This window comes from Cibotium barometz, chromosome 9, assembly GCF_041138505.1.
Source record: "Cibotium barometz isolate CiBa-2024 chromosome 9, ASM4113850v1, whole genome shotgun sequence".
Lineage (NCBI taxonomy): Eukaryota > Viridiplantae > Streptophyta > Polypodiopsida > Cyatheales > Cibotiaceae > Cibotium > Cibotium barometz.
Genome location: NC_141054.1, coordinates 55,965,430 through 55,987,373, shown reverse-complemented (window position 1 = coordinate 55,987,373; position 21,944 = coordinate 55,965,430). Strand labels below are relative to the sequence as shown.

At 50.2% G+C, this 21,944-nt stretch overlaps 1 protein-coding gene across 2 annotated transcripts in view; it reads left to right on the top strand.

Moving 5' to 3' along the window:
- LOC147635730 (peroxisomal fatty acid beta-oxidation multifunctional protein MFP2-like) overlaps positions 1-21,944 on the top strand; it is a 192,019-nt gene that overhangs the window by 94,883 nt on the left and 75,192 nt on the right. For both annotated transcript variants that reach the window (XM_086803129.1, XM_086803128.1), the window contains one exon: positions 2,390-2,471. In XM_086803129.1, coding sequence (XP_086659255.1) covers positions 2,390-2,471 — 82 coding nt within the window. The remainder of the gene's footprint in view (positions 1-2,389; positions 2,472-21,944) is intronic.

Here is a 21,944-nt window from a genome sequence, read left to right as displayed (position 1 = left end):
GCTGGATGTGTGGTGCATGTATATCATACTGGAAAGGTGGCAGGTGATCTATGTCGAGACCATGCTAAGTGAGCCACTGTATCATCTGTGAATACCATGATCTCCTATCTCCACTCTCTGCGAGCTGCTTGGACGCCTCAAAAGCTCTATGTGAGAGTCGATCTGATGGCATATCTCTGATCCTCTGTATGAAGCAGATCGTCTGGAAGAGGGCCTCTACTAGCATAGGAGGTGCAACAAACTCCGTCCGGACAATGTCATGTGGGACGGAGGGTTTGCCGCGGATCATCCGTGAGAGCATGAGAATCTGAGGCCTCTCTATCTAAGACCATGTGGAGGTGGCGAGCCCAAGTGCCCATACTGCTGTAGCATACATGAAAGCAGGGGTGACTAGTTTGTCAAACAACCACCCCTTCGTGCGGGGCTCCTAGAAGTGTGCCTGGTGACACTGTCTCTCTAGCATGCCAGAGCTGCATACCCTCGTGTGAGTCTATCCCTGGCTGCGTGTGCCATAGTAAATCTTCCTGGCGGAGTCGGAAATGTAATCCCCAGGTACACATATGAGTCTACCACCTCTACCCGTCCTCTTGCTAGTGTGAAGATGGCCTGTCGTCGAACCGGCAATGAGGTGTGGAAAATCATGGCCTTGGTTTTCCCAAGGTTCACTGTAAGCCCCCTTTGTGTGTGCAGAAGTCATTGAGTGCATGGAGATGGTGCTGTAGTCCCATCCTCGACTCAGAGACCAGAATAATATCATCTGCATATAGCATAATGTGGATTGTGGTACTTGAGATGTCTACCCCGTCCCCTCTACCGTGACCAATGAAGTCAGCTACCTCATCAATGTATAGCCCAAATAGTGTAGGAGAGGGTGGGCATCCTTGCTTCACACCTATGGTGCTAGCAATAACACCAAATAGCCCCCCGGGGCATCGTATGCGCCCGAGGACCTGCTCATATAAAGCATAGATGCCCCAAACCATCTTTAATGGGATCCCCAATGACTGTAGGCGCTGGAAGAGTCTCTCTCGTGGCACTGTGTCAAATGCTTTGCGGAAGCGCCCTAGCTTGGTCAATTAGACATCTCAGAGTGAATATATGGTCAATAGTGGAGAAAGCTCGTTGGAATCCAGCCTGCCTTGGTGCTCGCAGTCCCTCCTTCTCTGCATATGAACTCAACTCTGCCTCGAGCACTGCGCCATAAAGTTTGGCCAATGTATGACCAATCATGATAGTCCTGTAGTTGCTGGGGTCTAGCATGTCTCCCGCTTTGTGGAGAGGCACGATGGTGTGCATAGTCCACTCAGCTGGTAGGCCCTCCACTAGTGCCCTATTAAAGAGGTGAGCAACAAAGGGTCCCAGTGTGTCAACTGCATAAATAAGATGCTCACTCTGTATACCTGTGTGGTCAGCCGATCTCCCATGCTGTAACCGGCGGATAGCTCTCTCTACCATCGAGGCGGTAAAGAAAGTAGAGGTGGTAGGGCGGGATTCCTGTGGTTGTGGTATGGGCGGCTGCTGAGGGATATGGTAGAGGCTCTTTGCATATGTGCGCCATGTGTGTGGATCCTCAATCGGGGTACGAGGGCGAGCCTCTCTCATCCTGCGCCATGCAGTGGCTGCATCTCTGCTCATGAGTAGGTGGTATATATCCCAGTACTGTGCCTCCTCATATGCACGCCTCGTACGGCGTGTGAGGATCCTCAATTGTCGGCTCGCCTGTCTCTGTATAATGGTTCCCAGTGCTCTCTGGGCACGAAGGTGTCTATATAGCTCTCTGCACTCATCATCATACGACCGATTCTCCCAGATCTATCTGTGTGTGGTGCAATGTGTGTATGATGGGGGAAGCTGCGGGTGGTGGCCGTATGTAGTAGAGATGACAGCTGGGTGGTGAGTGTGTCTAGAGGTGACAGGGGGGGAGAGAGAGAGAGAGAGAGAGAGAGAGAGAGAGAGAGAGAGAGAGAGAGAGAGAGAGAGAGAGATGAAATGAAATGAAATGTTATATTAACGTCTTCAAAAGGCCATAATGACCTATGAGACCAAAAGTTACATCATGGTGAAAAATAAAGATGATACTACTGGCACCTAGAAAATGAAACTGGAACTGGAAGGTACACTATGGAGGTACCTCCATCTCATAATATGTGCCGCATCGGACACTGGCGGGTCTCCTCAATATCCTCTGTGGTCAGCACCCTGACTGGGTGTCCCGCATGCCTCGCAAGAATAATCCGAATCTGCCGCTGCAGCCTCCGTCTATGCTGGGATGCCCTCCTCCGTAGTCGTGGGCGTCTGGACCACCCAAGCTCAATCGCACGATGAGAGAGAGAGAGAGAGAGAGAGAGAGAGAGAGAGAGAGAGAGAGAGATCCTTTTTCTTTTGACAGGCTTGTCATGTACGTGTTGCTACTAAAGGAGCGCAACTTGGTTTGCCTGAACTACAACTTGGGATTATTCCAGGGCTTGGAGGTATGCCATTTTTTTTCTAGTAGAATGTGGTGGTTGGAAGCCATACTGATATCCAAGTGTATCATTGTGTGTCTAGATGATATTTGGAATGATCGTTTTTTTTTTCCAATGAGTATATCCTTCTATAGTTGCATCTAGGTGTCTGCCTTGAGGCAAATTGGTTTTCCTCCTAAAGTCATCACAACTTGAGGCCTTTGCAGCCACAACATCAACCGCTCTCACCTGCGCGTGAGCGCAGGGGGGTGAGGGGGGCCTTTATCAAATTGAATTTGGGAACTCGGCAGCACACCCGAGTGCCAACAAGTATTAATCATATAAAGCACTTCATTTTTTAGTGAATCCCAGTACTCAAAAAAGGACTCTACTATCAAGCCATCCCAGCCTGGAGATTTTCATTTCCCTAAACCACCCAGGGCATCATGCAACTTTTCCTTTGTAAAAGATACTTCCATTTCCAATGCTTTTTGAGGTGTAACAATTTGATTAACTTGGTGCAAAAGAACATGACGCACATGCAGGGTTTGCTGTGACGGCTAGGTAGGGAGCAGCAAAAAGGGTAGTAAAATGGTTCAATAAATTTTTTTTCCGGGAAAAAGATCCTTCTATTAGTTAATGAAAGACAACCACAAAGGGCTAGATACAAACTCGCCTCATGTATGGGGCAGGAATCACATGATCATAAGGGGAGAGACACTTCTCCTCCGGCTCGCTACTCTGTGAGGAGAAGGCTATCTCATACAAGGGGAGGGGAACAACGACACAGGTGGTCTGTAAAGCCAAGTGGGCTCACCACCTCTATCTTTGAGAAAAAGGCTAGGCTTCCAAAGCCTCGAGAAAGCTTCCCACTGCTTTGGCATGTGGTCAGAACCTCCCTATAACTTCCCCCACTGACCGCCGCAGAGGGTATGAATGATGTTGAGCCAAATGCGCTGATGGACTCCACAGGCAAAGTATGGGTCCCTCTATGGCCTCGTTGCATCTAGCTCGCCAAATGTGCCAGGCTACAATGCTATTGCAAATCTCCTATCTGTGGCATGAGCGTGGTCGCCAATGATCTGTAGGTGGGGCTGTGATTGGTACTGCCGAAATACAACGGTGAGAGACCTGAAGGTCTAGCCCTCCCCCATCCTCCTCATAAGCCCTAACCACCACAGCCTCTGTGGCCCAAGCGACAATGCCCCATGTAATGATCCGAGTCGAGGCCCTAACCATAGTGAAGATGCGGAGAATCCATTGCGAAATCTGCTGAGCCTTCGGGCAATCCCAAAAGACAATGTCATTGAGACTCCTAAGGGTGTCTGCACCGCGGGCAAGCTGCTGGCCGACCTCCAACTCCCAGCCAAGTGCCGGTCACCAAGCTCCTGTGTCATCAGCCAAAGAAAGAGGGTGATCTTTCTAGGTCGGAAACTATCCCAAAGCCTCTTCCAAAAATCTGAAAGGAAACGCTGTGAGAGGCCTTGTGACTGTCAATGTGCTGTTGCTACTGTCGGGGTGCCATCAATCTCTGGCATTTGGATCCTGTGGCCTAGCTGCGGAGTATATGCAAGGAAGGAGGCATCCAGAGTCTCCTCCCGTTGAGCAGGGTCATGCCAACTCCACTCTCCCGGGTCCCACTGTTGGTGTGTGAGAGGTCCACACTCCCATATCCATAGCTGCCAAAATCTCTCCCTGGCCACCTTGGCCGGCGGTGGGTCTATGTGCCACTCGTGTTTGAAAACCAATCACCCTCACGCTCTGCAAGGTGCAGCCACTAAAATCCTCTAAGGGAAGCTCGGATCTCTCTAATCTGCCATGGGATCCAATAGAAAAAGTGAGCAGACCACTGCCCTCATCTGCTCTGTGGACCGCCATGAGAATATCATGTCTGGGTACACACCTAACCACATTGGGGGGGTCGGGTCTGGTGTAGCCACCCTCAGTGCCTTTGGTCGGGCACCCACTCTCACTGCCCTTGGTCGGGAACTCCCAGTTCTTGAACCCAAGATCGGGCGCCCCCAAGTTCATGAACCTCAATGTGGGCACCCCAAAGGGTCACCACGAGTCACACAAGGAGGGATCTTCGACTACCCATATGACCGCTTGAAGCGATGCTCACCCACTTGTGCTCGGCGTTTCTCACCTACTCCAACGACATCTGTCAGTGACCACTTTTAGCACTTGGCTTGTGATGGCCCAAGGGGCCATGCCCCTTGTATAAAGAGAGACCTTGGTGTACTGAGAGGGGATCCCCAATGCAATACATAGTTTGTGCTGTTGCAACTCTCATCGACTTCAGTCTTGTGCATGTGCATGTGCATGTCACTCTTGACTCCTGTGTTGTATTCCGTTCTTGAGTTTGTGTGAGTGCGTAGTGGAGTGGGGCAGAGAGGTCGCCATCTCCCTAGTTTGTGCCAACTCCTGAGGGTATACTGCCCTACCCTATTGATTTCTAGTGTGTCGAGACGTTGGGCAACCGAGTCCGCTACAGGTATACTAAAAATTTGGCGATCCTGCTGGGGACTCTAGTGAGTTAGGAGTTCCCAAAATTTTGAGTTTGTGGTAGTTCATCATCTCTGCATGCCCAATACATGTTCTTGGGTGAGCTCTAGTTCTATTAGTCCCATCAAGAGTCCCCTCTCTGTCAAGTGCTACAGCCGCAAGAGGCCATTCAACTTTGTGCCCCCCAGAAGCCTTCCTGCTCCTCTACGTCTTCCCATGGCTGCAGTGAATCATGGTCATCCCGGCAACAACCCTCCAGCTCTAGAACCCTTATCTGTGGTGTTGGGCCAGATTAACATCAAGCTTCCCATGTTCAAGGGCTCCATTTGGAAGATGGGGATGATCACGTGCGGCTCTTCATCTCTATGTGCAAAAGCCGTGGTTTGGAGAGGGAGGACGCCTACTTGGCTCTATTTCCATCCACTCTAGAAAGCTCCGCTGACAAGTGGTTTCGTCAGTTTGCAAGTGACCATGTTGTGGACTGGACCAACTTGAGGGATACCTTCCTCCGCACCTTTAGGCCGGGTAATACTCAAACGGGAGTTGGAGGCACTCAAGCTTCACAAGGCACAAAGTGAAGACAACACCTTGGCCCACCTCAAGAAGGAGATAGAAGAACTCAAACGCCAACGAGAAGCAAAGAAGACAATGTGTGCGCCATTTGCCAAGCCTCGGGGCACTCCCCCTAAGAGTGCCCATGGAGAAAGTACTGTTCTTTCTGTGAGAAAGGCGGTCATGAGGACAAGGATTGTTGCTACTTGAAGGGCTTCCGCCAATTGCATCACCTACAACAGTTTCCTCCGCCAGTTGCCCCCTCCGGTCATTTCACATCTTTCACCCCGGCAACCACACCTATCTACCAGCCAGCCCCTCCTGCATACACCCCCACCCCCTCACCCACTAACCCTTACCTTCGATCCCTCATGTCCACCCCACCATGTCATGTCCCTGCCACCCTCGCGGTCACCACAACAGAAAACCGGCCTCCTTGCCCACCTGCTCCCCGTAACTGTCCCATCTTATGCTACCGCTGTGGGGAATATGGTCACTATCAAGGTCGGTGTCCCCTTCTAGAAGGGACAACCCCGTGCGTCATTGCCCCGAGGCCAAGGATCACTACACTCGGGACTACCCGAAGCAATGAGCTGGTGCTTCCACTGATTTCACCTTCCAAGCACTAGCCGCCACTCACTTGGTCTCTGTGGGAAGTGCTACTGAGTTGGCTGACACCTCCTCCTCCTAGGTGCCAGTTTACCCATCCTCCACCTTGGGAGTGTCCCCGACCCCAAACAACCCTACACCCTCATCTCATGTGGAGCACCCCACCATAGGTCTGGTCACCCGTGCTCAAAAGAAGGCCCTTGGAGAACTAGAACCATCAACGGAGAAAAGTGAAGTTCCCTCAAACATCTCACATAATGTGGTGGACCACGCCTTTCTGCGAACTCTCAAAGATCTTCAAGAGGGGCCACCCACGCTCAATGACAGAGGGCAGGCCGCTGTGATTCCCCATCCTGCACCTTCAAGAGCTTGCATGGCCGACATTAAGGAGAGCAAGGTGGGGATGTCACTCTACCGTGGATCCGGTCAAAGCAACTGGTCTGCAGCTCACCCGACGAGCCAATTTCCATGTCCGGATGGCAAACCAGCGTGAGGTGACACCTCCCGAGCTCTAGATTTTGTGGTCATCCGTCTTCTCGAAGTCAAAGGAGCATACTCCTTACTGATTTGCCGACCATGGTTGCGAGGTGCTGGTGTGCTACACGACTGGGGTACCGATAGGTTGTGGATACCTCAGACCCATGGCCAAAAGAATTCAAGCTTGAGGAAGGTCTAGACGAAGCCGGCGGGATGCGGTAGTGGCACCCACGCCAATGGAGGAAGGCATAGTGCCTTATGGGGAAGACTTCGAGCTCCTAGACTGTCTCCAGACTGCAGGGGATGTAACTATTTGGCCTTCCTAGCTCTATTTCACATGATGAAACTCATGGCCGGACACCAAATAGGTGGAAGAAGACATGGGGACAGGGTCCATAAGGTTTGTTCAAGAAAAAGCATCAGTCTTGGCCAAAAAGCAAGAAAAAGAAAAAGTCAAATAGGGTTGACCACGAGCCAAGGGCACCATTTGCAAGGGGAGACTGATCCGGACGAAAAAGCAAAAAGCTGCTTTCTCAAAAAGCATCTCTAGGGCCAAAAAGCAAGGCCCTGAAGCTAGAAAAGCAGAACAAAAACTTTGATTAAAGTTGAGCAATATTTTATTACTAAAAGCCAAAAGAGTAAAAGCAAAGTAAAGAAAAGCAAAAGCCAAAGCCTTATTAGCTTTTTGGAAAAAAGCAGGACCTCCCTTGGGTATAAAAGAAGCATGAACCCCTCGTGTATCATTATGGACTATGCGTGAAGATCATCATAGAGGAGTGAAAGTTTTTGGAAGGTGTGGAGCTTGTCATCTTCTTCATCATCTTCTTTGAGAACATGGAGGTGAAAACCATCTTGTACATCATCACCATCAACGAGATTACCATCTCTTTGTGCCGCCTGCTGGCTGTAGCTGTGCGCCGCCACCTGCTATCTCCACTTGAACCGCCAAGTGCTGCTGTCAATAGCCCCCACTGAAGAACTGCCACCGACCAGCGTTGTCCCCTCTTTACCTTTGCCATCAGAGCCACTACCTGGCTGTACTACAGCCACCGCCACCTGTTGTTTTGGCCAGCACTGCCTGCACTGCTGAGCTGCGCCACTTGAAGCACCGTTTGCACCACCTTCAGCCGTCGTCTGGCCATGTTACAATTGCCGTACCACCTGCTGGACTGCGCCACTGTACCACCTGTTTCTGGAGCCACCAGCTCGCCATCTCTGCTGTCTGCACCAGCCAACTAGCGCAGCCAATTACCATCTGTGCACCACGTGGCTGTCACTATCTCTGCCAGTGCCATTGCCGCCTAAAGCGCCAACTAATAGCATCAGCAGCGCCACCGCCTGCCGTACTACATCACCAGATTCCTGTTCCATACAGCTGCGAGGTCTAACTCTGGTTTTTACACCCTTGATTGGACTGTGTTGTGGACGATCTCTTCTTCCGTTTGGACAACAGGATTAGAGTTGATCATCTTATATTTTGTCATCTACACACTTCTCTTGTGCACCTTGTGTACAAGCTGGGAGTTACTTGGATTTGGAATGGTATCTAGAACTTGGACATGGAAGCATAAAGCTGGGCATGAAGCATGGAGCTTACACATGGAACTTGGATATATAGCTTGGACATGAACATGGAACTTGGACATAGAGCTTAGACATGGAATATATAGCTTGCCCCACTGGGCTTATAGGGGATCTCTCATGCTATATGGTGGATATCACGGAGGTCCATGAAGCCACCAATCCGTAGGACCCCACAATTGAGCACTTTGAGGTAATTAGCTTGGGAAAGCCCATCACTGATAGGAGGCGTGGCAAGCACTCCACCTCCATCACATTTGAACCATTGGACACCACCAAGGGATTAGTCACAAAGAAGGCACACTCAAAGCCACCCATAGCCAAACCCATCTCAGGCCAGCTCGACGTCACAGCTACTATGGAGCCCCCAATGAGGAACTACCCCATCTTGGACAAAGGAGAAGTGTGGTGACTTCCCCTTGGACCAACAACTAGCACATGACCCCGGCATCCCCTCTAACTTGCAGCCACCGGCGAGCCCCTCCCACTTCTTTCATGTTAGGACCCAATAAAGGAAAGGAATTTAACCTAGGCACCCCTGAGCCATCCTCTTGGCCTCTTGGTTATGGGATCACCCTGCATTACTCGAACAGGCCACCACCTTTTTCCACTCCTACAAGGATGTATTCGCCTGGACCTACAAGGATCTGGACGATGTGCCAGCCGACATAGGCGTGCACACCATCCCTCTCCAAGAGGGTACCTGACCAGTCCAAGGCCGAGCCTACAATCTCAACCCCAAGTATGCAGAAGCGAGATCATTGCCCCGATGATGGAACACACAAAGTGGCTCATACCCATGGTGATCACCCCCAAGAAGAAGACTAACAAAATCCGGGTCTGTGTCGACTTCCATGCTCTCAACAAGCCACAATCAAAGATGGATTTCCAATCCCCTTCATGGACAGGGTGCTTGAAGATGTGGCTGGTCACGCTCTCTATAGATTCATGGATGGTTTCAGTGGCTACAACCAGGTGGCCATCCATCCGGATGACTGGTCAAAAACAGCCTTTGTCACCCAATGGGGCATCTACCACTACAACAAAATAACATTTGGGTTGTGCAATGCCCCGGCCACTTTCCAACGCATTGTGACCAACATTTTTCGAGAATTTCTCACCAGCTTCCTGAGAGCATTTGTGGATGATTTCTTCAACTTCAGTGGCACACAATTTGCAACGTGTCTGGAAGCCTTTGTTGACCATCTCCACCAATTAGCCTTGGTCTTTGGTAAGTGTCGCTCCTCTCATCTCCGACTCAACCCCTTCAAATGTCACTTCTTAGTTTTGCAGGGCACACTTTTGGGCCACATAGTCTCCACCCAAGGCCTTGCTCCACATCCCGACAAGATAATTGCCATCTTGAGGTTACCTCCTCCCATCACTCTTAATGGCACTCAGGTCTTTGTTGGGCACACCGGCTATCACCGTTGCTTTATCCACATGTATGCCGACATCGCCCTACCCCTCACCCGCCTTGTCAGTCCCACCACCCCATTCCTCTGGTCCACCCCTGAGTCCTCAACCTTCTCCTATCTTAAGCATTGTCTCACTCAACCACCCATCCTCATACCTCCCGATTGGTCCATCATCTTTCACATGCATGCAGATGCTAGCATCACTGCCGTGGGTACAACAACGCAGTGAGAAGTACCAGATTGACCGGCCCATCTACTATGCTAGTTGCCGCCTCAACTCTGCAGAAAGAAACTACAACACTACAGAAAGGGAGGCTCTGGCCATAGTGTATGCCTGTCAAAAGTTTTGCCACTACATCTGGGTGTGCACTTCATCGTCATCACCGATCATCACGCTCTCAAGTACCTCCTCAACAAACCCTAGGTGGCGGGCCGAGTGTGGAGATGGCTTCTGTTATTCCAAGAGTTTGACTTTGAGATCCTTCTGCGGCCAGGCAAACACCATGTGATGGCGGATCATCTCTCACGCATCGACTCTGGCGAGCCCGCCACCCCTGCAGGTATCAATGATGATCTTCCTGATGGTGTGCTTTTCAAGGTAGATGCTGCCCCAGCCTGGTATGGGGATGTAGTTGCTCTTTTGTCCACAAGCGAATTTTCGGTAGGTCTCTCTCCAAAGGACAAGTGTCGGCTCTTGCTAAAAAGCCATCCATTTCAACTAGTGGCTGGCCAACTCTACAAAGCCGGCTAGGATGGTGTCCTCCGCCGGTGTGTCAACCCACATGAAGTCCCTTAGCTTGTGGAGGATGCTCATGACGGTCCATGGTGGGTTCACTACTCTGGTCACACCACTGCTGAACCCCTTTTTCACTCAGGACTTTGGTGGCCCACCATGTTCAAGGATTGCCGGGTTCATGCCCAATCTTGTGACATTTGTCAAAGGTGTGCCCCCAAGCCAAGCAAGCAGGCCAACAGACCTCTCCACATCTCCTTGGGATGGTCTCGATTTGAAAAATGGGGACTAGACTTCGTGGGACCCATTGAACCCATGGCCCACCCCAGTTGATGTAGGTACATTCTTGTGGCCACTGATTATGCCACTAAATGGGCCGAGGCCGTAGCCACCAAAGACTGCACATCTTAGACAGTGGCAAAATTTTTGTGCGAGCATATCTTCGCTTGATTTGGTCCCCCCTGGAGATCACCAGTGATCGTGGAACCCACTTTGTCAATGAGTTGATCACCACCCTCCTTACTCAGTATCAGATCTTCCACAGGAAGTCCTGTGCCTATATCCTCGTGCTAAAGGTCAAGCTGAAAGCACCAACAAGGTTTTGTGCAGGCTGCTTCACAAAGCCTTCCACCTCGACAATGGCCAGATGCCTTGATTGGCGTGCTTTGGGTCTACCGCACAGCCTCCAAGGCCACCACACAGCACACTCTCGCATTTGGTCTTGAGGCAGTCTCCCCCTTCGAGTTCAATAGTGGCTCCCCTAGGATGGGCTCTCCACGCTCCTATGTCCCTCATAGCAAGTATCTTATGGCTCTCTATCCTCGAGGAAACCCGTGCCCATGCCCGTGCCCGTGCCAGTGCCAGTGCCAGTGCCAGTGCCAGTGAAGCATTGGCCACTGAACAAAACCGTCCGCAAAGCATGGCATGACTGTCACTTGCGTCGTGGGCAATTCAAGGAAGGCGACTTGGTTCTTGTCTAGCAGGCCCGGTACCTCAAGCATGCCAAAAAGCTCATTACTGCATGGGAAGGCCCGTTCATCGTCCACGCAATTGTACCCCAAGGCGTGGTAGAGCTCCACACTTTGGATGGGCAGGCACTTCCGTTGATCAACGACTCTTGTGTCAAATTGTATCGGCCACTCGGGGTCCTCGTCTCACCCACCGATCTTCCCTAGCCTCGCTCCTTAAATGGAAGACCAACCCGAAAAAAGAGAAAAAAGAGGAAAAAAAAAGAAAAAGAAAAAGAAAGAAAGAAGAGAAGCAACAAAAAAGACAAGCGGAAAGAGAGAGAGAGAGAGAGAGAGAGAGAGAGAGAGAGGGCAAGCGCCAAAAAAAAATGATTTTTTTTTTTGGAGATCCATGCTTCCCCCATTTCCTTCGGGGACCCCCACACTTTTCGTGGCCTCCTAATTTGGACCCGGCTGCCCACTATTTGCCACCTTCCCCCCCATGTGCCTTCACCTTAGGGGACCCCATGCTTTTACCCGCCTCCTACTTTGGGCCCCGGCTGCCCACCCTTTGCCACCTTCCTTCTTGTGCACCCCCATGCCCCCTTCTTTCCTACGCATCCCCACCGGCCTTCGCTTTTCCATGTTGCGCACCCCCACCCGCCTTGCCTCTTGAGGACCCCCCACGCTTTTTAACCTCTCCAACTTTCCATCTTGTGCACCCTATGCCCTCCTCCACTATTCCCAATCAGGCACCCCATCGGCTGAATTCCTTCCGCCCCTTTTGTCGTGTGCATCCTTGGCTGCCCTTGCGCACACCTGTCTGCCCCCCTTTTGCGCATGCCCATCTTCTCCCCTTGCGCTTCACCTTGCGCATCCACCACCCCTCTTGTACACCCCCCATACCCTCTTGAGCACCCCCCAAGGCCATCTCTCTAGCGCACCTCCATACCCGCCTTTGAGCACCCCAAAACGACACTCTCTCTAGCGCACCCCCCCCTTGCGCACACCTGTTTGCCCCCTCTTTTTTTCGCACACCCATCTTTCCTCCTTGCGAATACCCGTTCCCTTGGCGCATACCCCTTGCCATATCCTTTGTGCACCCCCACCTTGTGAACCTGGCTATACCCACTTGCGCACCTCCTTGCGCATACCCGTGCGCATAGGCCTTCGTCGCCCTCAATTTCCAACAGCCCTTGGCACCCCCTCGGTGACCGGCTCTCCACCTCTCCTCCTCTCTTGTTCCTTGCCATGGCCTCCTCCCACCACACCACCTCATCCGGGGCGTCAACATCTTCTCTTCACCGGTGACGATCCACAATCTTCCCTGGAGCTCTCGGGCACCTCCTTTCGCCTCATCCGATGTCCTCCCCTTTGAGGTCACCCCTTTCCCTAGCACCCCACACCACACTCCAACCACTACTCCTTTCAGATCCACTTCCATGAGCCGCACCCTCTCCCATGTTCGACTGTCACCACTCTCTTCACTTCCACTGAGCTCACCTCTCTTGGGTTGGCGGGTCTCGCCTCCTTGCCCCTTCCCACTCGCGACCCCTTCCTCTGTGCATTTCTCATCTGCAATTCTCTTCTTCAGCCACCCTTCCCTTCTCAACTGCCTCTCCGCACAGCACTTCACCGCACTCATTGGTCCCCCACACCCCTCAGTAGCACGCCGCAACTTCAACACCATGATCACAGGCAGGCTGCCCATAGAACTCGGTGCCACCACCATATCTCTCCTAAGTGGTGGTGGTTCCTCTCCACCCCACCTCCAGCACCTCCAACTCTACACCTTTTCCCACTACTACTTCCTCTTCCGCGACATCCCCTCCACCACTCGCCCTCTCATCTCCGCCCACGCCACAGAAGCTTTCTACTGCCTTTGCCCCGACACACCCTTTCCCTTCGGCCACTTCATCTACAAATCCATCCGGGCCAAATTCCGTTAGTTCCACATCCGGTACCACAATCTGAATGGCTCCAATTTTCGTGGTTCTCCATCCGCTTCCTCACCGCCATCCTTCTTCGCCTCGCCCACACTGGTAGCATCCCTTCTCCTAGCCATCAGCGCCATCGGGTTCGGGCATGGGTACGTTAGGATTCTCCTCGCCCTCGCCAATGCTGCCGCACCACCCCCTGCACCTCCAGCCCTGTGTTCACCTTCACTTCCTTCTCCCCCACTGTTGCTGCCACCACCATTTTCGGATCCTGGATCTCCCCTGTTTCTCAGCACCACCACCTCTGCCTGCACGCTTCCCACCCCTGCTCCAGTTTGCATCCCTGCCTCTTCGACACCCCCTACTGTCAGCCGCACCCCCCTAGCTTTTGATCTCGAGCTGCTTCCTTCCCTCGAGGATATCCACTCCCCGCCATCCCCACCCCTTCCTGCCAGTTCCAGTCCCGCAGACACTGTAGACACCTCACTGGGCCTCTCCACTCGTTCGCGTGACACCCCACCCTCACCATCCTCTGCCGACCCACTCTTCCGCTGCCACCCACTTATCCTCTTCCTCGCCATCCCGCACCCGCAGTGGCTCTCCCTTCACTGATGCCACTCTTGACCCACTTTGGAATGTCCTGCTCTTCATCAGGCTACCCCCTCTCTCCTTGCCTCGCCCTACTCGTGCTCGCCGCCTCGTCCGGGCCTTTGACAGAATCTCCCTTGACACACGCATGTACTTAGAGCATCTCACGGACTACTTCATCCTTCTCTCTTGCGAGTTGGAATGCATACGCAGTGAGCTTCGCCAGGCACAGGTTGCCCTCACTCAGGCCCGCTCAGAAGCCGCAACACCTCTCCAGCACCATCTTCAGTAGGCCCAGGCCTCTCTCTTGGAGTCACGTAATGAGTGCACTGAGCTGCGCCACCTTCTTATAGCATCCGAGAGCTGGCGATCCACTTTGGAAGCTAAGTTAGCTTCCCTACGGGCGTGCCTCACCACCATTGAGGCGGACCTTGAGGCCACTCGCTCTCGCCTTAAGGCCGCACAACATGACCTCTCCGTGCTCCCATTTCTTTGGGAGCAGGCAGCACAGCTTCAAGGGATTCGACAGACACTCCAGTTCGCTTTTGGTGGTCTCGGCAGTATTCCTGCGGCACCACCTTCCAGCACTCCTTCTACGAGCACCACAGCTACCATTGCTACCTCTCAAGGGTTTCCTACCTATCACAGCTCCCCCGGTCCTTCTAGTGGACGGTTGTGACCTAGGAGGACCACACCAATCATTTTTTGTTCTTAGTGTTTCTTAAGACTGTTTCTTTTATGTTATTCTGCCTTTTATGGCAGCTCATTGTATATACCATTGGAACTGCTACATGGTTATTGCTATATTGTTCTGTAACATGCAGTGGAAGTATTCTTAATTGAGGATCCTATTACACAAATGCTATCTTTGAACATTGTTGGCCACCATAGGCCATATTGGAACAAGAGGGCACCCGAGATTGTGGCCACCACTAGGGCTAGAATGGGCATCTTCGACGAGGTGAGGCACTTCATGAGGGCTGGCACACCTTCATAAAACACCGTCATAACCAGCCTTGTAGAGTTGGTGAGCTATGATTTGGAAGGGTCCGTTCTTCACCAAAAGCCAGCGCTTGTTCTTTGGGCTAGTGCCAACTGGAAAGTGTCTTGTGGAAAGTAAGCAAGGACATCCCCATACCAGTTCGGGGCGGCATCAACTTTGAAAAGACACTATTAGGAAGGTCAGCATCAATACCTGTTGTTGCAGGCTCCCTAGTGTCGATGCAGGAGAGGTGGTCCGCCATGACGTGATGTTTGCCCGGGTGAAGGATGATCTCAAAGTCGAATTCTTGGAAGCGCAACAACCATCGCCAAACACGACCCGCCACTTGGGGTTTGTTGAGAAGATACTTGAAAGGATGGTGGTCAAAGATGACGATGAAGTGGAAGCCTAAGAGATGGTGTCGGAACTTTGGCAAGCATAGGCTATAGCCAAGCCTTCCCACTCAGTGGTGCTGTAGTTTTGTTCAGTGGGTGTGAGGAGGTGGGCTGGCATAGTAGATTGGTTGTCCATCTTGTATTCCACACTGGGTTGAGTAAGAACCGCGCCCACAACAGTGAGGCTTGCATTTGTATGGACATGGAAGATGGTCGTCCAATCGGGTGGGATGAGAATGGAAACTTCTTTGAGGCGCTTTTTGAGATAGGAGAAATTGGCAAAGGCGGGGCCAGACCACTGGAAGATTGTGGATGGCTTGACTAGGTGAGTCAGTGAAAGGGCCACATCGGCATACATATCAATGAAACGATGATGATAGCTGGTGTGTCCGACAAAAACATGGGTTCCTTTGGGCTGATGGGTGGAGGAAGTTGAAGGATCGCAATGATTTTTTCGGGATGGGGAGCCAAACCTTCGGAGAAGAGATGATGATGACTGAGGAGGGTGCCCTGGACCGCTAAGAAATGACGCTTAAAGGGGTTGAGGCATAGCCAAGAGGAGTGACACTCCGCGAAAACTAGAGCTAATTGAGAGAGATGTTCTGGGAAGGCCTCTATCCGAGAGACAAGGTGAGTACTTGTGATATTAGAAAAATCGTCAATGAAAGTACGGAGAAAGCTGAGGAGGTACTCCTTGAAGATATTGGTGACAATCCATTGGAAGGTGGCTGGAGCGTTGCACAGCCCAAAGGGCATCTTGTTGCAGGTGTGGGTATCCCATTGTGTGACGAAAGCTATCTTGGGCGGTCGTCCGGGTGGATGGTGACTTCATTGTACCCACTAAACTCATCCATAAAGCTGTACAGGAACAGCCTCTAAAACCCGATCCATGAACGGGAGGGGGAATCCATCCTTGATGGTTGCTTTGTTAAGAGACCGGAAGGCCACACAGATGTGGATCTTGTTGGTCTTCTTCTTGGGAGAGATTATCATGGGGAAAAGCCATTCGGAGTGTTCCACATGGGAGATGATTTGGGTGTCGTCCATCTTTTCCAGCTCCACCTTGACAGCCTCTACATACTCTATGTTGAGCTTGTAGGCCCGTCTACGAATGGGTTGAGTTTCCTCCTCGAGAGGTATGGTGTGAACACCAATGTCTGCTGGAACACTTCCAAGTCCTTGTATGTCCAGGCAAAGACATCCTTATAAGATTGGAAGAAGGCAGCGGCTTGCTCAAGTAGGGTGGGGTGATCCCACAACCAAGAGGCTAACAGGATGGGACAAGGCTCCTTTGAACTGCCAAGATTGAATTCTTGGACGGGATCTTGGCAAGATGGAAGGCTAAGTGGTTCTCCTGTCTCAAGTCCTTCGGAGAGGGGAGTGGGGTTGTGAGTTGGTTGGTGGTAAATTGGGAAGGTGCCGAAGTGGTCTTTCCCAGGACTTAGGACACTCCCCCACGGGAAAATTTGGTGCTTCCACAGACACCTGAGGTGGTTCTCTTTGCGTGGTCAGTGGGGAAGTGGTCGGGTTTGTGGGTGGGTGCTTGTCGGCCTTGTGGGAGAGGGATTTGACCGTCTTTCGCCCTCTATGGCGACTGTAACGGGTTCTCTGTGCCCTACAGCCTCATAGTGCTCAGAGGAAGGGTTGGTGGAGTCGCTTGGTACCTCCGTGATGTCCACCATGTAGGATGTCAGGCCTTCCGTTGCTTGGAGCCAGTCAAGTAGTTCTGATTCATCACGATGGGGAACAAGGCCTTCTTGCATAGGCCAAGAGGTGGTCTTTGGAGAGTTGGAAGATGAAGTGGGGGCGGGCTACTGTAGCACCACAGATCCCTTGGTCCAGACCTTCCTCCAAGTTTAGCTCCTGTGGACCATGCTCTTCAGGAATCCACAATCGGTCGGAACCCCAATTGTGCAAGATATTTCACTTTAGCAGTATACGCATCAATTCTAGGCCCCTCCTCCTAGGTGTGTGGTTGGAGTACCAACACGGAGTGCATGTGGTAGAGTGAACTTGAGCCCCCGTTGTGTTTTAGGGATTTTTGTATCTTTTTTTGTCTTTCATCTCTTAAACACCGAGTCTTAGTAGGGTTCCCTTGATATCAGAGCTTAGGTCTTTCCAGAATTTCTGACCATCTTGAATGGATGGTTGCTTGACAAAGTTCTCATCTGAGATCATAGCAACTGTTACCTCAATGAAGCATCGTGAGAGCCGTAACATGTAAAGCAAGCATGTAAGTAGGCACATGCACATCCATGAAAATTATAGCACCTCTTTTGTATTTATCATGTAGAGTAATATCAACTAGCCAAAGTGGGTGGCCAGAGAGAGACTCTGGCAGTGTGGGAGGGCCGGCATGTCAAGAGTCTCAAGTGGGACCCAGGAGAGTGGACATGGTAGGATCCATAGGATAGTGAGGAGACACGTGGTACGCCCTTCTTTGCTTACTACACAGTTGGGTTGCAGGATTCATAAGCAAGAGGCGGAGGGCACTGCAACAACAACTACACATTGGCAGTCTTAGGGCCTGCCGCCGCACTTTCTCTCAAATTTTTGGGGAAGCGGTTGTGGGATAATTTTCGGCTGTGGAAGATCGCTCTTTCCATGTGGCAGTTGGCACATAGGAGCTTAGTAGTTGGCACTTGGTTGGCCATTGGGGGTAGACCAGCATTATGTCAGAGGTGTGGCTATCCCTAGGAGTCTCAACGTCACGGTCTTTGGGATTGTCCGAAGGCTCAGCAAGTCTGGCAAAGGATCCCATGCATTTTCACCATGGATTGGGCCCCCGCCCGTATTGTTATGTGGGGCACAGTTGCTTGAGCCACTAAGGCCGCGATCATCATGCCATATGAGGAGGAAGCTGGGGGACCAGCCCTTCAGGTTTCCACAATGTTAGTTCCAGTCCTCCTATAGGCCGTTGGACTCCAAGCTCTAGCTAGAGATGGGAGATTTGCAACAGTATAGCTGTGTGGCATATATGGAGAGCCCAATGTAGCAAATCCATCGAAGGCACCCTCACCCTACGAGCGGAGTCTATCGAGAGCATTTTGGCTCGATATATTCATACACTCCAAGGTAAGTGGGGGCAGCTTCAAGGTGGCTTAGTGTCACCATTTGGCCATCCAATTGGTCCACCCGTGCTTTCTCATCATGTATGTACAGTGGATTGGTGTCCATTGTAGTTGTATATGCCAGGGATTGATGCCACTCATGTGATATTGTGGACTTGGCTTTCCGTTGAGACTTGTGTCTCTGTGTACATGCCCGGAAATGCCTAGTGGATTGGTGTTCCATTGAGTCTGGAGAAGAAGGCGTCTCCTTCATGCGGCCTCTTGGGTTGTATTTTCTGCACTTTCTCTTTCCCAACTCCATATCCAAGCTTGCTAGGGTGTTTTCCAAGCTTCCAAGAGTGTTTCCGGGTGCTATTCACTCTTCTACACACTCCTAATGACTGAATTCAGCAAAACAGCTCTCTTTCTTGTTGTAATTTTTGGTCTTTTTGCTGAAAACTCTAATTTCAGCCTTCCTTTCTCAAGTTGAACCATAGGGGAAGCTTTCCCAGGGTTCCCTTCATCCTCTTGAAGACTTTTGTCGCGAAGAATTGCAACAAATCGAAGATTTCAACACTCCAAGTACTTCCATCGTGAAGACTTCTGCTCTGATCGACTCTACTTGCAACTTTTATGCTTAAATATGAAAGCAAGTAGCAGGAGGGAGGAACCGGATTACAAGATCACATACCTTGTGTAGTGTTCTCTTGTTCTACGTGCTTTCTTCCAGATTGTTGCTACCATGTGTTGCTGGAACAATAGAGAGCACATGGTAGGGAACATGGGCACGTGAGAGGGTAGCGTGACTTGCAAGTCTACACCGACAACCACTTTGTTTGCAATATTGTATTTATATCCATTGGTATGGAAATCTGGTCAGAAATGCCCATGACACTATGTATTTGATTCTCCCAAGATCAATATACTTTATTTGAGGGAGGGGCCAACCGTTCGGGCTAATTGTGTCTCTTGCCAATTTGTCAAATTACATCTTGTATTGAGCATGTTGTCCATTAAATCTTGGTGTATTTAAGTGTATTGATTAGCATTGTGTTCAACCAAGTTACATTGGTATCAAAGCATACGGTTCTCTTTCACTTCTATCGTGAAAGACGACCACAGTGAACACTAGCTATCTCTACACTTAGAACACTATGAACAATCATACAAAGAATGTTGAAGATGCTAACACGAGAGGCGGCGACAATGAAATGCATGCCTTCAATGCTTTACAGGATGAGCAAACTCATGTGGTGCACAATAGGGAACATGAATATGTGGGACAGCCGTCTCGTGGCAAAGAGAAGATGCAGGAAGAAGAGTCCATAGTCTTGAGGGTTGAACTTACTCGTATGCAGGCTCTTCTCCATGCACAACAAGAAGAATTGAAGCCCTACCGTTGCGAGGATCCATTGGTACATGACCGTTTGAAAGCCAAGAAAGCTGAATCTTATATGGATCATGCAATGGCAATGATTGCTCAAGAGTTGCACATGCAATCGAGGGATGCAGCATGTGCATACTTGGCTTGTATCGAGGATGCCTATGCAGAAAAGGCAACCATCCCACATGTCTTGGAATCCCCAGAGGTGCCCGAACAAGAGCTTATGTCTAAGAATGTTTATGGCTGTGGTCTAAATGTATGTCAAATGCCATTGCCGGTTGAAAATGTGCATGCACATTGGCTGCAATTTTCTGTTGGTGCAGATATTCCGCGTATCTCTCATGCCACTCATGTCTTCGAGTGTACTCGTGAGGGAGAAGCTATGGCTGAAAATGCACCAATGCATGTTGAGGGGCCAGCCATGCCTTATGCTTACAGGGCACATGTATCTATGCCTCATGTATCACCTTTTGCTCCTAAAATGCACCAATGCATGTTGAGGGGCCAGCCATGCCTTATGCTTACAGGGCACATGTATCTATGCCTCATGTATCACCTTTTGCTCCTAAAATGACGCCAGTCATGGGGGCTATCCCAATGAACAATCATGCGGAAAAATATGTTGAGATGTAGGCACATGCATCAAAGTCTCGTGACTTCAAAGCCGGAGACAAATTTGTAAAGTTTGACGCATATCATGGGGAATATGATGCATCAAAGGCACTTTCTTTCATTGCCCAGTTTGACATTGCTTTCAATGATGAGAATATCACTCAGAAATCCATGATCCAGCTTGTAAGCATGTTCATGAAAGGCATTGCTGCCCATTGGTGGCTCACAGAGAAGCTCTCATCGAATCCTGTTAGATCATGGAAAGAGTTCAAGAAGAGGTTCTATGCTCAATTCTTATCTCCCAATGCATTGAATAAGATAACAATGAAGTGGGATTAGGTGAAGAAAAATGAGAGGGAAACAGTGAATGCATATGTACAAAAGTTTTGGAAAGTGTGTTTGGAGGTGTCTCCATTTATGCATGTCACCGAGGTGGAAAGGAAGAGAAGGTTTCAATCGGGATTGCAACTCGTGTGCAAAGAGGGACTACAAATGTATCCTGGTCACACCTTACACCAACTAATTGCAACCGCCACTGCCACCGAGCAATTGCAACTCAAATTGAGTCGATCCAACAAGGCTAAACTCTCATTTCAAGGCAAAGATAGGGTTGTCCAAAACCTGCAAAATAATGGACAGCCACCTAAAAAGGACCAAAACCAAGATAAAAATGGTCCAAAGGCTGAAACTAACTCTACCAAGAAGCGTTCCTTCAATGTTAGAGACTATGGTCTCACTCCGGAGCCAAACAAGCAATATATAAGCAAGGGGAAATGCTTTACTTGTGGTAGCACCGAGCATATTGCATATGCATGTCCAAACAAGAAGCAGCGTGATAATGCAAATCCATCAAAGCCCAATGTGCATATGGTTCCCGATGTGCATGGCAATACTTCACATGATAGCAAAGACAGGTTTGTATGTAAGCTTGGGGACAGCTTAAATATCAGCCCGCTTTGTTCATAATTGATGGTTGTGCAACTCAGAACTTCATATCTACATAGATGGCATCTGTTTTGGGTATTGAAGTGTAGGACATGGGTCCTCAAATTGAAGCAGGGGCTGCCTTTGTTGGTAGAGAAGTGCAGGTCATGCCTATTATTGGCAAGTTACGCATACACATTCAAGACTGTGTGGATCATGAGGATTTTCTTGGGGCGTCTTTGAATGGCTATGATGTATTGCTTGGAAAGCCATGGCATACACGCATTGATCCGTGCAAGGCTTACAAGACCAATAGGATCACCTTCAAGCATAAAGGCCAAGAGCATGTAATTGATGCTAGTGAAGAGAGTGATACCATTTCCCTTGTATCTCATGTACAAATTAAGAAAGTAATGAAAGAGAGTGTTTTTGTGTACTTGATTTTTGTATGGGATCATGTTGAGGAAAATAATGTATACATGTAAACACTTAGTAATGATAGGTTGAAATTCTTACAAGAGTGCAATGATTGTTTTGTCGATGAGTTACCAAATGAGTTTCCGCCCGTATGACCGGAAGATCATTGCATTGATCTTGTGCCGGGTAGCTCACCACCTAATAGGCTAGCCTATCGTGTGAGTGCATCTCAAAAAGAGGAGATCATGAAGCAGATAAATGAGCTTCTTGAGAAGGGTTTGGTTCAGCCAAGCTCTTCACCATATTGTTCACCTATCCTCTTGGTTCAAAAGAAGGATGGATGCTTTCGATGTGTGTGGATTATAGAGCTTTGAATAAGCTAACCATCA